The 14,615-nt window shown below is 43.7% G+C and overlaps 1 protein-coding gene across 3 annotated transcripts in view; it reads right to left on the bottom strand.

Moving 5' to 3' along the window:
• DIP2B (disco interacting protein 2 homolog B) overlaps positions 1–14,615 on the bottom strand; it is a 596,277-nt gene that overhangs the window by 62,839 nt on the left and 518,823 nt on the right. For all 3 annotated transcript variants that reach the window (XM_030198260.1, XM_030198261.1, XM_030198262.1), the window contains 3 exons: positions 4,405–4,516; positions 2,457–2,566; positions 1,690–1,820 (listed from right to left, as the gene is read on the bottom strand). In XM_030198260.1, the coding sequence (XP_030054120.1) occupies positions 1,690–1,820; positions 2,457–2,566; positions 4,405–4,516 (353 nt within the window). The remainder of the gene's footprint in view (positions 1–1,689; positions 1,821–2,456; positions 2,567–4,404; positions 4,517–14,615) is intronic.

Here is a 14,615-nt window from a genome sequence, read left to right as displayed (position 1 = left end):
CAGATCACTAACAAACAGATCAGCAATTTCATGTTTTGAGTTCTTTGAGTACCATGGGGTATATGCCATCTGGTCCAGGTGATTTATCACTCTTTAACTTGCCAATTTGCCTTAGTACGTCTTCCAGACTCTCCGAGAGCTCTTTCAGTTACTCTGCATATTCACCCTTGAAAACCATTCTGGTACAGGTAGATCTCTTACAGTTTCTTCTGTAAAGATCGAAGCAAAGAATTCATTCAATCTCTCCGCTACGGCCTTGTCCTCCCTGAGTGCTCCTTTTGCTCCTTCATGATCTAACTGTCCCACAGGTTCCCTCACAGTCGTTCTGCTTCTGATGTACCTGAAAAAAGTGTTATGAGTTCTCCGCTGCAAGTTTTTCTTCATATTCTCTTTTAGCCTTCTTTACCAATGCTTTGCATATAACTTGACAGTACTTATGTTGCTTCTTATTTTCTACATTCATATCTTTTCCATTCTTTGAAGAATGTTCTTTTGGCTGTAATAACCTCTTTCACTTCACTTTTTAACCATGTTGCCTGTTTGTTCTTTTTTCCACCTTTGTAAACACATGGAATGCATTTGGTCTGGGCTTCCACTATGGTATTTTTTAATTAACATCCACACCCAATTTAAAATCCTCATCTTTGCGGCTGTCCCTTTTAGCTTTTTTAACTATGTTCCTCATTTTGTCATAGACACCCTTTCAAAAATTAAATGCTGTTAGAAAAGATCTCCTTAGGGACTTCACTCCAGGTATCAGCTCAAATTTGATCAAGTTTCCCAGCAGATACAACACTGTTACCTCTTGTACCATGCCCTGCATTCTACAAAGGACTAGATCTAAAATAGCTCCCCCTCTTGTCGGATCTTGGACAAGTTGCTAGAAGAAACATTTATTACATCTAGGAATTTTACCTCCATGACGTTCCTGATGTACCATTTATCCAGTCAATATTGGGGTAATTGAAATCGCCCATTATTATAATGTTGCCCAATCTGGTAATGCAGACCAGATGTTGCCTTTTTTCTAACTGAAATTAATTCTAGAGATATTTTATATGATTTGGGCAGAAACAGGGACATGTGTTGTAACAGCAGGAAAGACAGCGTGCAAAAACATGCCAGTGTGTGTGAGCATGTGTGCGACATGTTAGACAGTAATATATATTTGTAAGGGTATCTTCCCTGACTATTCACTTAATCATTCCTGACAAGGAACCATCATGAATGAATCTTGTCACTATGCTCCTTATTTGGTTTAGGCCAGTGGTCTATCATGTGTAACTCTCATCACATCTCTCTCTCTTTCATCAGAAAGCCATTACGCATGGCTTATCTTCTTACTCCTTCCCATTATGAAAAACTACCTTCCACCATCCAGTTATTTCACAATTTTCCTCACCACTTTGCTAAAATAAAAGTATTGCATTGTTCACCTGTGGCTGCGAGTGTTAAATGAAGTTCTTTCATGAGCTGCTTCTTTTATGCTCAATTAACCAATTGCTAGAATTCTGAATGGAAAAACACAAACTGTACAGGTAATATATGTGCCTCCAGGAAAAACCCAAAAGTCCACACTTTTCTGTATATTGTTCCCTATATACAGTAGTGTAGAATCTCTCATGGTAAGTGCAAACCTTTCTCCCCCAGTCAGAAGACCTCATGGGTTCTTGGATCTGAAATGCATACCTGCAAAGGCACCAGAGAGCAAAGCCAAGTCCGCAATAGGGATCCAAGCAAATGGCAATCTGCCGAGAAGAGTAGAGCTCACATTGCAATTTTATTGCTCTGCAGAGAGCATTCACAGCTGCATGGGACATCTGCAACATATCAGAAAGAGTAAGAGGGGCTGGAGAATAGCAGCCCTGGAAAGCACATACATCAACTTCTAGATTTTTCAAATTACATTTATTTAACATATTTAGATGCATACATAGCCTGCTAATCTGAAGTCTTTACCTAATCAACAAATCACTATATTGTTCAGGATTCTATGTAGAACTAAACCTTCTCTGGCAGACTGGTCACTTCACCCTTCCATTTCCTGCTGAGTGTATCTACTATGCTTTGCAAATTACTTGCTAGCACCACAGAGTAGGCATAGGCAAGCAACTCTTCAACCTTCCCCTCCCACAACAGTTCCCATAAGCAAATATGCAAAATTTCATCAGAAACATTAGAATTTTTAATCTTTAAAATATTTGCCTAATTTACAACCACATAAAACATGTAGTACACAGTCATGAGACTACTAATGATCAAAGTTATACATTCTGGAACTATACCACTCCAGCCCATCAACTGCACTCATGCTTGTCTACAGTGGTTAAAATGTTTAGCTCCTCTGTGACAATACTACAAACTTTTCTATTCTAATGACACTACAGATGATTATAAAGGTCATAAAACCTGCTAAGATGATTCAGGAAAAGAAAAAAAATAGAAATTGCTCATACCTTAACCCCAGTCAACATGCCCGTTGTGCTGACACTAAAGTCTAGATAAGCCAACATTTCTGGAGTTGGTGGTTTGTACATCTGTGAAGGCCGCTTTCTGGGTAAATCATCTGAAATAAAAGATGAATAGTTTTGTCTGAGTATCTCTGCATTCAATTACAGTAGATCACAAGGATTACTTTCTATCAAGGAAATACTGCCAAGGTGACAGCTACATGGTCAGTCTCAGGTATAACAGACATCAACAAAACAGATACAAGCCATGTTATGCCACAAGCTATATTCTTCAGTGAGCAAGTTGAAGTCCTAGTAAATGAAAAATTGCTCACAGTGCCTCTCCTCATCTAATTAATACAGTATCCTTGGAGGGTAAGAGGCCTTTTCACACACACAAAACAGCTTCTATAAAATTAACCAGGAGTTACATGTATAAAATTAGGTGTGCACTTTTATGCTACTTTAGTTTAGGGGTTGTTCAGGGGCAGGGCATGCATGGAGTTGCAATTTACATGTGTGTATACTTTATACACAAATATTTATGCCTGCCCCTAAGCAAGTGTAAAGATCCATGGTTTTGCAGCTGCTTTGCCCCTAGCATTTTATAAAAACATAAGATTGCCTATGTGTGTTTGTAAAATAGTTTAGAAAAAGGCATCTACTTGGCCTTTACACATAGGTAACCTGTTATTTTATGTGAAAAAATCCTTTAGAAAAATTGAAAGGCTTATTTCCAAGATCCTCTAATTCCAATGCATGGACTTAACGGGTTTTGGAAATATGCCCTTCAATTATTCCCAATTGAGGCAATTCTACATCATAGGCACTAATGGCATTTACACATGTATGTGTAACTATCAGAAGGCTAAGTGCTATTCTGCAAACATGAACTTAACTTACATAACTTCTGTTTGCAAGGGGGGGGATGTGTACACATGGCCAGAGCTCAAACATATAACTTACAGAATACTGTAAATTACCAGCTATATGACTGGTATGAGCACTTATACCTTTTAGGTGTGTATATAATGTTCTATAAAGGAATATAAGTGTCAAGTTCCTTTACATAAACATATAGAATAGGTTCCTACCAGGTGTCTTGTTATAAAATTGCTCCCATAATGTGTCTAAACTACAGAATACAGCATCTACTGTCTGCTATTGTGTTGCAATGGCTAGCTGGTTTTCATCTATTGCATCTAGTGAACATAGTAACATAGTAAGTCAGCAGATAAAGGCCTGCACTGTCCATCCAGTCTGCTCAGCAACGTAGTCAGAGTTGAACCTGGTACTTTGCACAGGTCCCACTTCTTCATGATTTAACACTGGTATACTTAATCTCTGTCTCTCCCTGTCAAATCTGGGGCAAAGTCCATAGAAGTCTACTCAGCACTAGTACTACTTCCCAACTACTGGAGTTGTTGAAGCCCACCCCAGCCTTGATACTGATCTGTTTTTGCTATTTACTGGACCCAAACCGTAGAAGGCTGCCCGACATTGGTCTTACTTCCCAACCCTGAAGCTGCTGTCAAAGCTCACTCTTGCTATGAGGTCATAAGTTTTGCTTTGATTAGATTCTATCCCTTTTCTATACAGTGTTCCTCTTTGTTTATCCCACACATTCATGAATTCTGTCACCATTTTTATCTTCACAATCTTCCGTGGGAGAGAGGGCATTCCAGGCATCCACCACTCTGTCTGTGACATTGCTCTTAAGTCTCCCACCCTGCAATCTTAATTCATGACTTCTAGTTCTACCACTTCCCCATCACCTATAAAGATTAGTTTGAATGCAATGCAAAACAAATAAATGATTCAGGACTGTGATATGCAAACATTCTCCCGAGAACTGTCCACATATGAGAAGCCTACAATGTAATGGGCCACAGTGTTTCTCCAACATCAACATATCCCGAAGTTGCTGGAAATATTTGGTGAGATAAGGTATCACCTGTGTCGATAATGACTGGCCACGTTTTCACATCCACAGCTGCCGCTGCCTCTTTGGATTTCACTAATTTCATTAAGGTTTGTGTTGTGAGGATACAAGCAGCTTTGCTGACCTGAAAAAGATCATTAATATCTGTAAACAAATTTGGAATGTCTTATTGCTAATGGCTGGGAAGGCAAAACATATCTGAGTCAGTAGTATTTAAATATTACCACGCAGGAGACTAAGTTATAATTTCTAGAATAGACTAACTGTGAATCTGTACCAAAACTCTTAATACTGCTGCTCCCCACATGGACTTGCTGTGTTTAGGTAGACTCTAAAGGGCAGCCATTACAACCCAGGCAGCAGTAAAGAAGGGGGAAAGAGAAAGAGTAGCAGTTGCTACTTACTGGTTGAAGCAAGAAAAGCAGCTTAGTGTGAGCTGATCACTACTGTTAAAAGTCAGTCAGTATTGTGAGATGGGTTAGGGTGAAAGGGGGAACAACCAGTTGCTTGCATATGAAGAACAAGCTTGTGAAGAGCATCTATCTGAAACAGCAATACAGATATAGCTCCTATTGGTTCTAGAGTAACTGCTGAAAACTGCCCAAGAAAAACTCACAACAGGTACAATCCTCGAAGTGAAAAAGCATTGGTACTCACCAATAACAGGTGATTTCTGTAAAATGGACTGGTCAGGCACACAAGTAGGCGACATCACCAGGAAGTAACAGCTCTTCCAGAGCCCAGAACTCGGTGTAACTTTCTGAGTATATTCATCCCGTCTCATGAGCCTGTCGCCTCATCAACTCAGATCAATAACTCAAGAATCAATAACAACTCTCAAAGAAGTGGGAGGGATTGTGTGCCTGATCAATCTCGCTATCTATGGAAAACCTTTGTTACAGGCGGTAACGATGCTTTTTCCGTCAACAAGCAGGGCTGAGGTCGGTACAGAAGCGAGTCATTATTCAGGAGCAACACGCACATTAAAAAGAACAACTGCAAATATGACACAGAGACTGGCCAGCACAGCTCTTATGGTAGATTGATCCAAGCAATAATGTGATGCAAATGTATGAAGTAAGGACCAGACAGCTGCTTTACAAATGGCATTCAATGAAGCATACATCAGAAGAGCTCTAAATTAGATTTTTCTTTAGAGTAAGAATATGTTTGTTCATAACAGAATTGGATGTATGAGGCCAATTTTCAAATGTTCATTTTGTGACTGGAATGCCAAAGTTGCACAGATTTTCTGATAGATTCCGTTCTTTTCAGGTAACAAAAAAAAGATTGTTTATAGGTCAGAGTGTAGAGGGCTCTCTCTCATAGATTCTTATGAGGCTTTGGGCAAAAAACAGAAGGTACAATTTCCTCATTTATTTGAAAAGGCATTACCACTTCCCATAAAAACCTTGGAATGAGTTTGTAGAATTATCCTGTTATGATGAAACAGTGCAAAGGCTTACAGGTGACTAGAGATTGAAGCTCATTTATTTTCTAGATAAAAAAATTGCCACTCAATCCAAGCACAATAAGCATAAAGAGAACCAAGATGCACTCTGATGTAAGAAGTCTGAAGTCAAAGATAAGTGGTCTGAAATAACTTCAGAATAGTGAACGGGGTCTAGACCATTGTGGAGCACCAGATGAAAAACCTCTTCTATTTAAAGGCAAAGGTAAATCTAGTAGATGGATTCCTTCCAGCAACTAAAATATTTTGAACATGCTTCGGAAGACCTAATTGCTGCAACTAAGCACTGCTCAATTTCCATGCTGTGAGGGCTACAGCTCTGAGGCTGGAATTAAAGTTGCAGCCCTTGTTTTCTGTGATTAAGTATAAAGATCGGAAGTCTGAAGTTTTAAAAAAGCCAGTGAAGTGCTATGAGAGTCATCATGTTTGGCTTCTGTTGAAATTTGTGTAACATCTTTGCTATGAATGGGATTTGGGGATAAGACTAAAGCAAAAGGCCAATCCCAAGGTATTGCTATACCACACATTGCTAGACAATGTAGTGGCAGGCAGTTTGCTGCTATTTAAAATATGGCCACTTGACTGTTTGAATAAAGACTGAGTGACCTTGAAGATGGACAATGACTTAAAGGGCATAAAAAATGGCCCAGAACTTCAGGTATTGACTTTATCCTTGTCCCTTTTGTGACGTGAGAATAAGTGTTTGAAGCATCCACTGACAGAATGAAATAGTAATCACTGCAGCATATTTTGTAGCTGAAATGAACTATGCAGTCTGGTGGATAAAGACTGGGCAAGTTAATTCCACTGAAACTTGAGATCCCATTGAGATTGTGTGTTATTTTCAGATGATCAAAAGGCACCATGTAGATTGCAGTGGCCATATGACCAGTGGTGTGCTGGAGCCGGCTCGCTCCGGCTCGCAAGAGCCGCTTGTTAAATTTTGACAGCTCTTGCGAGCCGGTTGTTGTTGGGGGCAAGCCGGCTCCATTGCAGGAGGTAAGCATGGCAGGAGGGCGCCATCACAGGCCATGCTTACCTCCCCTCCCGCTCCCAAACACGTCCAACGATGTCCTTCGCCCCCACCCTCCCCTCTCGCTCCTATCCGTCAGTTTCTCTTACCTCCCTCAAAGTGCCGCTTATTAAAGCGCTGCTGCCCGTCTTAAGCCTTCCCTGCTTGTTTCAGATGAGTTCTTCCCTTAGTCCCGCCTTCTGACGTCATTCTGACGTCATTTCCTTTTCCCGCGAAGGCGGGACTGAGGGAAGAACTCATCCGAAACAAGCAGGGAAGGCTGAAGACGGGCAGCAGCGCTTTAAATAAGCGACGCTTTGAGGGAGGTAAGAGAAACTGACGGATGGGAGCAAGAGGGGAGGGTGGGGGCGAAGGACATCGTTGGACGTGTTTGGGAGCGGGAGGGCAGGGGAGGGAATAGAATTGCTGGGCATGGATGAGTAGAGGGGGCAGGGGAGAGAAATGCTGGGCATGGAAGGGCAGAGGGGGGCAGGGGAAAGAAATGCTGGGCATGGATGAGTAGAGGGGGGCAGGGGAGAGAATTGCTGGGCATGGATGGGCAGAGGGGGGCAGGGGACAGAATTGGGGGGCAGGGGAGAGAAATGCTGAGCATGGATGGGCAGAGGGGGGCAGGGGAGAGAAATGCTGGGCATGGATGGGCAGGGGAGAGAATTGCTGGGCATGGATGAGTAGAGGGGGGCAGGGGAGAGAAATGCTGGGCATGGATGGGTAGAGAGGGGCAGGGGAGAGAGGAGAGTTTCAGGACATGGATGGAAGGAAGGGCAAGAGAAATTCTGGACATGGACGGAGGGAAGGAAGAGAGAAGAAATGCTGGACATGGAGGGAAGATAGAGGAAGGAGATTAGATGAGGGAAAAGGAAGTGAGGAGAGAAACTGCACATGGATGGAGAAAATAGGCAGAAGCTGGGTCCACTGTACAGTCAAGTCTGCGGAGGACCAGAAATGAAGAAGAAAGGAGGAAAGAAAAGAAATAAATGGAAAGGAAGCCCTGGAAACGGAGTTAAGAGGACAGATAGCAGCAGATTCAGATACTGGGCCAGCATGATCAGAGAAACAAAGTCACCAGACAACAAAGGTAAAAAAAAATAATTTTATTTTCATTATAGTGTTTGGAATATGTCCACTTTGAGAATCAGGTGCTGAACATTAAAAGTTTATATTTATTTACTTATTTATGGCATTTTATCCCATATTAAACATGAATTAGATTGGAACCTGGGATCATTTAATTTTTTTTTTCCTGGAGAGAGTAATGCATTGCCCCCCCGGCTATAGCCAGCTCTGCAATTTTAGGGGGGGCGCAGAGGTGGATGGGGGGGGGGGGGCGCAGTGGTGGAGGGGGGGGGGCACCGAGGTGGACCAGGGAGAGAGCCTGTTGTTAAAAATTTACCAGCACACCACTGCATATGACCCAACATTTCTAAGTATGATTTGGCTATGATTTCTGTCAAAGTGGAGGAGTGGCCTAGTGGTTAGCCCCTATGAAGAATAGTCAGTCTATCGAATTTTATGTTCTACTTTTGAAGCTCGTCACCTTAGAATTAGTAGGTTCTAGATTTCCTATTATTTAAGTACAACACAGAACTTTATATTTCTAAGGTGACTGAGAACTCCAATAGGTGTCTCAAAGCCTGGTGTCATCAAGAAGGTTTTAGGTACATAGGAGAATGGGGCAACATACAGAAAAGCAAGAGACCCAGCGTGTATCTAGATTACTCTGTGCCTGCTGCCTGCCTATTGACCCAGTGTGTACCCTGACTACCCTCCGTGCCTGTTGCCTTCCTCTCAACCCAGAGTGTACTCTAACTACTCTCTGTGCCTGCTGCCCACCTACTGACCCAGCGAATACCCTGACTACTCTTTATGCCTGTTCTCATAAGTCCTGACGGCCGCCTGCACCTAGGGGCTCAACCTCTGGGGAATGGTGGTCACTGTAGGTGAAGCCTCAGGGTTGCCTGACCGAAGAGTCAGGACCTGGGTCCTCCTCTTCTCCAGGAAGCATCGGTGTACTACTTGGCACAAGGACTCACGAATCTAACACATACTGGGCAATAATCTATTTAGAAAGGATAGAGATGGTTGAAAAGGTGGAGGAGTAGCTCTTTATGTGAGAAACAATATCAAAGCTACTGAAATACAGGGGGCCTGGGAAAAGGAAGAAGCGATATGGATCACCTTGAAAAGAGAAGATGGAACCTCTGTCCATATGGGTGTAGTCTACAGACCTCCAACATAATTGGAGCATCTAGATAAAGATCTGGTTACAGATATCCAAAAGTTGGGAAAGAAAGGGGAGGTATTGTTGCTGGGAGATTTCAACCTCTCAGATGCAGATTGTAAACTTCCATCTGTGAAATCCGAAATAAGTGGAATATCATAAGTACATAAGTATTGCCACACTGGGACAGACCAAAGGTCCATCAAGCCCAGCATCCTGTTTCCAACAGTGGCCTATCCAGGTCACAAATACCTGGCAAGATCCCAAAAAAGTACAAAACATTTTATACTGCTTATCCCTAGAAATAGTGGATTTTCCCCAAGTCCAATTTAATAATGGTCTATGGACTTTTCCTTTAGGAAGTCGTTCAAACGTTTTTTAAAATCTCTGCTAAACTAATCGCCTTTACCACATTCTCTGGCAATGAATTCCAGAGTTTAATTATACGTTGAGTGAAAAAACATTTTCTCCGATTCGTTTTAAACTTACTACTTCATCACATGCCCCCTAGTTCTAGTATTTTTGGAAAGCGTAAACAGATGCTTCACATCTACCCGTTCAACTCCACTCATTATTTTATAGACCTCTATCATATCTCCCCTCAGCTGCCTTTTCTCCAAGCTGAAGAGCCCTAGCCACTTTAGACTTTCCTCATAGGGAAGTTGTCCCATCCCCTTAATCGTTTTCGTCGTCCTTCTCTGCACCTTTGCTAATTCCATTATATCTTTTTTGAGATGCGGTGACCAGAATTGAACACAATATTTGAGGTGCAGTTGCACCACAGAGTGATACAAAGTCATTATAACATTCTCATTTTTGTTTTCCATTCCTTTCCTAACAATACCTAACATTCTATTTGCTTTCTTAGCCGCAGCAGCACACTGAGCAGAAGGTTTCAATGTATCATCAACGACGACAACTAGATCCCTTTCTTGGTCAGTGACTCCTAACGTGGAACCTTGCAAGACATAGCTATAATAGATGCCTTTCAAAGTGCTCTACTCAGATAAATGGTGACGGAACCCACAAGGGAAAGAGCAACACTGGATTTGATGTTCACAAATGGGGAAAATGTGTTTAATATCCAAGTGGGTACCCACCTGCGCAGTAGTGGCCATCAAATGGTTTCGTTTGATATAACAGCTACAGTCACTCAAGACTCAAAGTCCTGGGTTTCAAGCATGCTGGGAGTACCGGAAGAGAGAGCTAATGGAATGGGAGGACATACGAGAAGTGGAAAGATAGTGGTCCAGGCTGAAAAAAAGCTATAAATATGGCTAACAACCTTTAAATAATCTATGGCAATGATGGCGAACCTTTCAGAGACCGAGTGCCCAAACAGCAACCCAAAATCTAATTATTTATCGCGAAGTGCCGGTACTCATTATGGGCGGGGTCACATGACTCCACCCCTATGATAGCCACACCCCCTTACACCAGCCATGGCGCATATAAACAGACATCATTGAAAATATTATACTAGTATAGGAGGAAAAGATAACATGATTTTCTTTCATTATAAATCATTTCTGTAAGTTGTTACAGCTCCAGTATACCCAGTGCAAAATAAGACAGCAGATGTAAATTCTCAAATTGGACATATTCCAAACACTAAAATGAAAATAAAATGATTTTTTCTACCTTTGTTGTCTGGTGATTTTGTTTTTCTATCCATATTGGTCCTAGTCGCTGATTCTGCTGCTCTATCTGTTCTCTTAACTCCATTTCCAGGGCTTTCTTACCATTTATTTCTTTACTTTCCTCCTTTCTTCTTCATTTCTTGCCCTCCATCCATGTCCAGCAACCCTCCTCTCCCCTCCAGCCACAAATGTCCAGCCACCCTCCTCTCCCCTCCAGCCACCCATGTCCAGCCATCCTCCTCTCTCCCCTGCCCTCCCCTCCAGCCGCCCATGTCCAGCCACCCTCCTCTCCCCTCCAGCCGCCCATGTCCAGCCACCCTCCTCTCCCCTCCAGCCGCCCATGTCCAGCCACCCTCCTCTCCCCCCTGCCCTCCCAGTGGCAGGCCTCCCTCCCACCCAGCACCAGGCCGGCCTCCCTCCCAGCACCAGGCCACCCAGCACTCCCACCCACCCAGCACCAGGCCACCCACCCAGCACCAAGCCTCCCTCCCACCCAGCACCAGGCCACCCACCACCAAGCACCAGGCCTGCCACCCAGCACCCAGCCTGCACCAGGCCATCCACCCACCCAGCACTCCCACCCAAGCACCAGGCCTGCCACCCAGCACCAGGCCTGCCACCCACCAAGCATTCCCTCCCACCCAGCACCAGGCCAGTACCAGGCCATCCACCCACCCAGCACTCCCACCCAAGCACCAGGCCTGCTGCACTCCCACCCAAGCACCAGGCCTGCCACCCACCAAGCACTAGGCCTCCAGGCCTCCCTCCCACCCAGCACCAGGCCATCCACACTCCCACCAGGCCTGCCTCACTCCCACCCAGCACCAGGCCTCACTCCCACCCACCCGGCAGCAGGCCACCCTCCCTCCCACCCGGCGTCAAGCATTCCTTCCTCCCTCCCTCCCGGCACCAGCCCGCCCGGCCTCCATTCGAGCACGAAATTTAAAAGTCTTCCCTTAAGGTGGCCCTCATTTCCTGTTAGGGCGGGACCAGAGCTTGAGAGACAGAAGGCTGAAGGCGCGCCAAACCAGCAACACGCTTTTCGCTGCTATTGCTGACGCGGCGTTAACAGCAACAAGGGAAGACTTTTAAATTTCCTACTCGGAGGGAGGGATGGAGGCCGGGCGGGCTGGTGCCGGGTGGGAGGGAGGAAGGAATGCTTGACGCCGGGTGGGTGGGAGGGAGGGCTGGAACGGGCTGAGGCGACGGGCGGCGCGCGTGCCAACAGAGAGGGCTCTGCGTGCCCTCTCTGGCACGCATGCCATAGGTTCGCCATCACTGATCTATGGTGAAGCACGAGATACATGACAGACTTGATCGACCTACCAACTAGAAACACATTTGAATCATCATGAATGTACCTAAACCTGCACTACCCAAGCTGCAAAGGAATCAAATACAAATCAACTTATGCATCCAGTTTTTCCTACATAAGCACACAACTGTGGAATGCACTACGAAAAGCCTTGAAAACCACATACGACCATCTACACTTACTGAGAACAGTAACAACTTACCTGTTTAAAAAGGCATACCCTACCAATCCAACATAAATGCCTGATCTCTGCAACAACAACAAAAAAAGAAAGAAAGAAATGGACATAACACAACCCTTCCGAGTACGATTCCCTTATGTGGCTATACCACATGAACGTTATCTTACCACAACTTCACTATGTATTTGTTTAAACCGGAGTCTGCAATCGCCTCTCTGGTACTATGTAAGCCACATTGAGCCTGTAAATAGGTGGGAAAATGTGGGATACAAATGTAACAAATAAATAAAATAAATAAATAAATGAGGAAAGTAAATAAAAAACAAGAGAAAGGAAACAGATATGAGAAAATAAAAGCAAAAGAGTTGGTGTTCATGAAATAAAGAAAAACTCAAGAAGAGGAACACTGAGAGGAATCTGAAAGAAGCCAAGAGAGATATGTCTGGTGAAAGCGCAAGTGGAAGAACAAATGGCTAGAAATCTAAGGAGGGGAGACAAGAATTTTTTCAGGTATATTAGTGAAAGAAGGAAGGCTGAAAATTGAATTTTAAGACTGAAAGATGCTGTGAACTGCTATGTGGAGAATCATGAGGAAACAAATACTTCTGTTCTGTATTCATGGAAGAAAATCCTGGAGAAGGACCACGATTGGCTGGCAAAGGTACATATGAGAATGGATATAGCAGTGTTCACAGAAGAAAGTGTTTCTTAACAACTTGAAAATTTGAAGGTGGACAAAGCCATGGGACCAGACAGGATCCATACCAGGATAGTGAGGGAGCTCAGATGTTCTGGTGGGTCCTTTTAAGATTTATTTAATACATCCTTAGAGACAGAAAAGGTTCCATGGGACTGGAGAAGAGCGGATGTGGTTCCTCTTCACAAAAGTGGTGACTGAGAAGAAGCTGGAAACTACAGGCCGGTAAGCCTCACTTTAGTTATTGGAAAAGTAATGGAAGTATTGCTGAAGGAAACGATAACGGATTTCCTGGAATTCAATAGATTACAAGATTCGAGACAACATGGCTTTACCAAAAGTAAATTGTACCAAACAAATCTGGACATACGCTAGATGTAATGTACATAGATTTCACCAAAGCCTTTGACACGGTTCTTCATAGGAGGCTCTTGAATAAACTTAACAGGCTGAAGTTAGGACCCAAAGTAGTGAATTGGATTAGGAACTGGTTGACAGAAAGACGCCAGAGGATGGTGGCTAATGGAATTCACTCAGAGGAAGGAAAGGTGAGTAGTGGGAGTGCCTCAAGGATTGGTGCTGGGGTCGATTCTGTTCAATATATTCATGAGCAATATCACTGAAGGGCTAGAAGGCAAGATTTCCCATTTTGTGGATGACACCAAGATCTGTAACAGAGTGGACACCCTGGAGAGAGTGGAAAATATGAGAAATGATCTGCAAAAGTTAGAAGAATGGTCTAATGTTTGGCAATTAAAATTCAATGCAAAGAAGTGCAGAGTGATGAACTTAGGGAATAGAAATCCAAGGGAGCTGTATGTGCTAGGTGATGAGAGGCTGATATGCACAGGGAGAGGGACCTTGGGGTGATCATATCTGAGGATCTGAAGTGTTACAAGGCGGTGGCCACAGCCAGAGGGATGCTAGGCTGTTTAGAAAGGCATAACTTGCAGAAAAAAGGTCCATTCTCTTGAGGCTACAGTTACAGACTTGGAGGAGCTGAGGGAGACAGAGGTACACAGAGGGCCTACAGGGACATTGTAGAGAAGTGGTGCATTCTGGGATGCACTGTATGTGGTCTGTCTGCCAAATAAGGGAATTTTTCGCAAAATGACCCCTGCATGGTGCTCCCAAGGTGCATCACACAGGGTCAGGCACTGTCATTTTTCATGATGGCAGCACAGAGGCAGGAGTAAAAAAAATGAGGAAGGAAGACCAAACAACTGATGGCATGGTTAAAAAGTGAGATGAAGGAAGCTATTAGAGCTAAAAGAAAATCATTCAGAAAACAGAAGGACCTGACTGAAAATAATAAGAGCCAGTATAAGGAATGGCAAGTTAAACCCAAAGCACTGATAAAGAAGGCAAAACAATCAGTTGGACTGCTATGTGAATGAGGAGTAAAAGGGGCACTCAGGAAAGAAAAGGCCATAGCGGAGATTAAATGAATTCTTGGCGAGGTCACGTGATGCCATGCTGAATAGCAGACGTGGAGGAGAGGAGCTCCCATCCCTTGCCCGAAAGAACGGCCTATAATAATTTACATTGGACCTCGAGCGTCATTTTGTTGTGGCGATTATAATTCTCAGGAGGTGAACTGAGGAATATCGGAGAGCGTGGGCGGATGGTGGCCAAAGCACAACGAAAACAAAGCGAGAGGCTGAAGGC

The sequence above is a fragment of the Microcaecilia unicolor genome, chromosome 3, assembly GCF_901765095.1.
Source record: "Microcaecilia unicolor chromosome 3, aMicUni1.1, whole genome shotgun sequence".
NCBI classification, from domain to species: Eukaryota; Metazoa; Chordata; class Amphibia; order Gymnophiona; family Siphonopidae; genus Microcaecilia; species Microcaecilia unicolor.
This window is presented reverse-complemented; position numbering and strand designations above follow the sequence as displayed.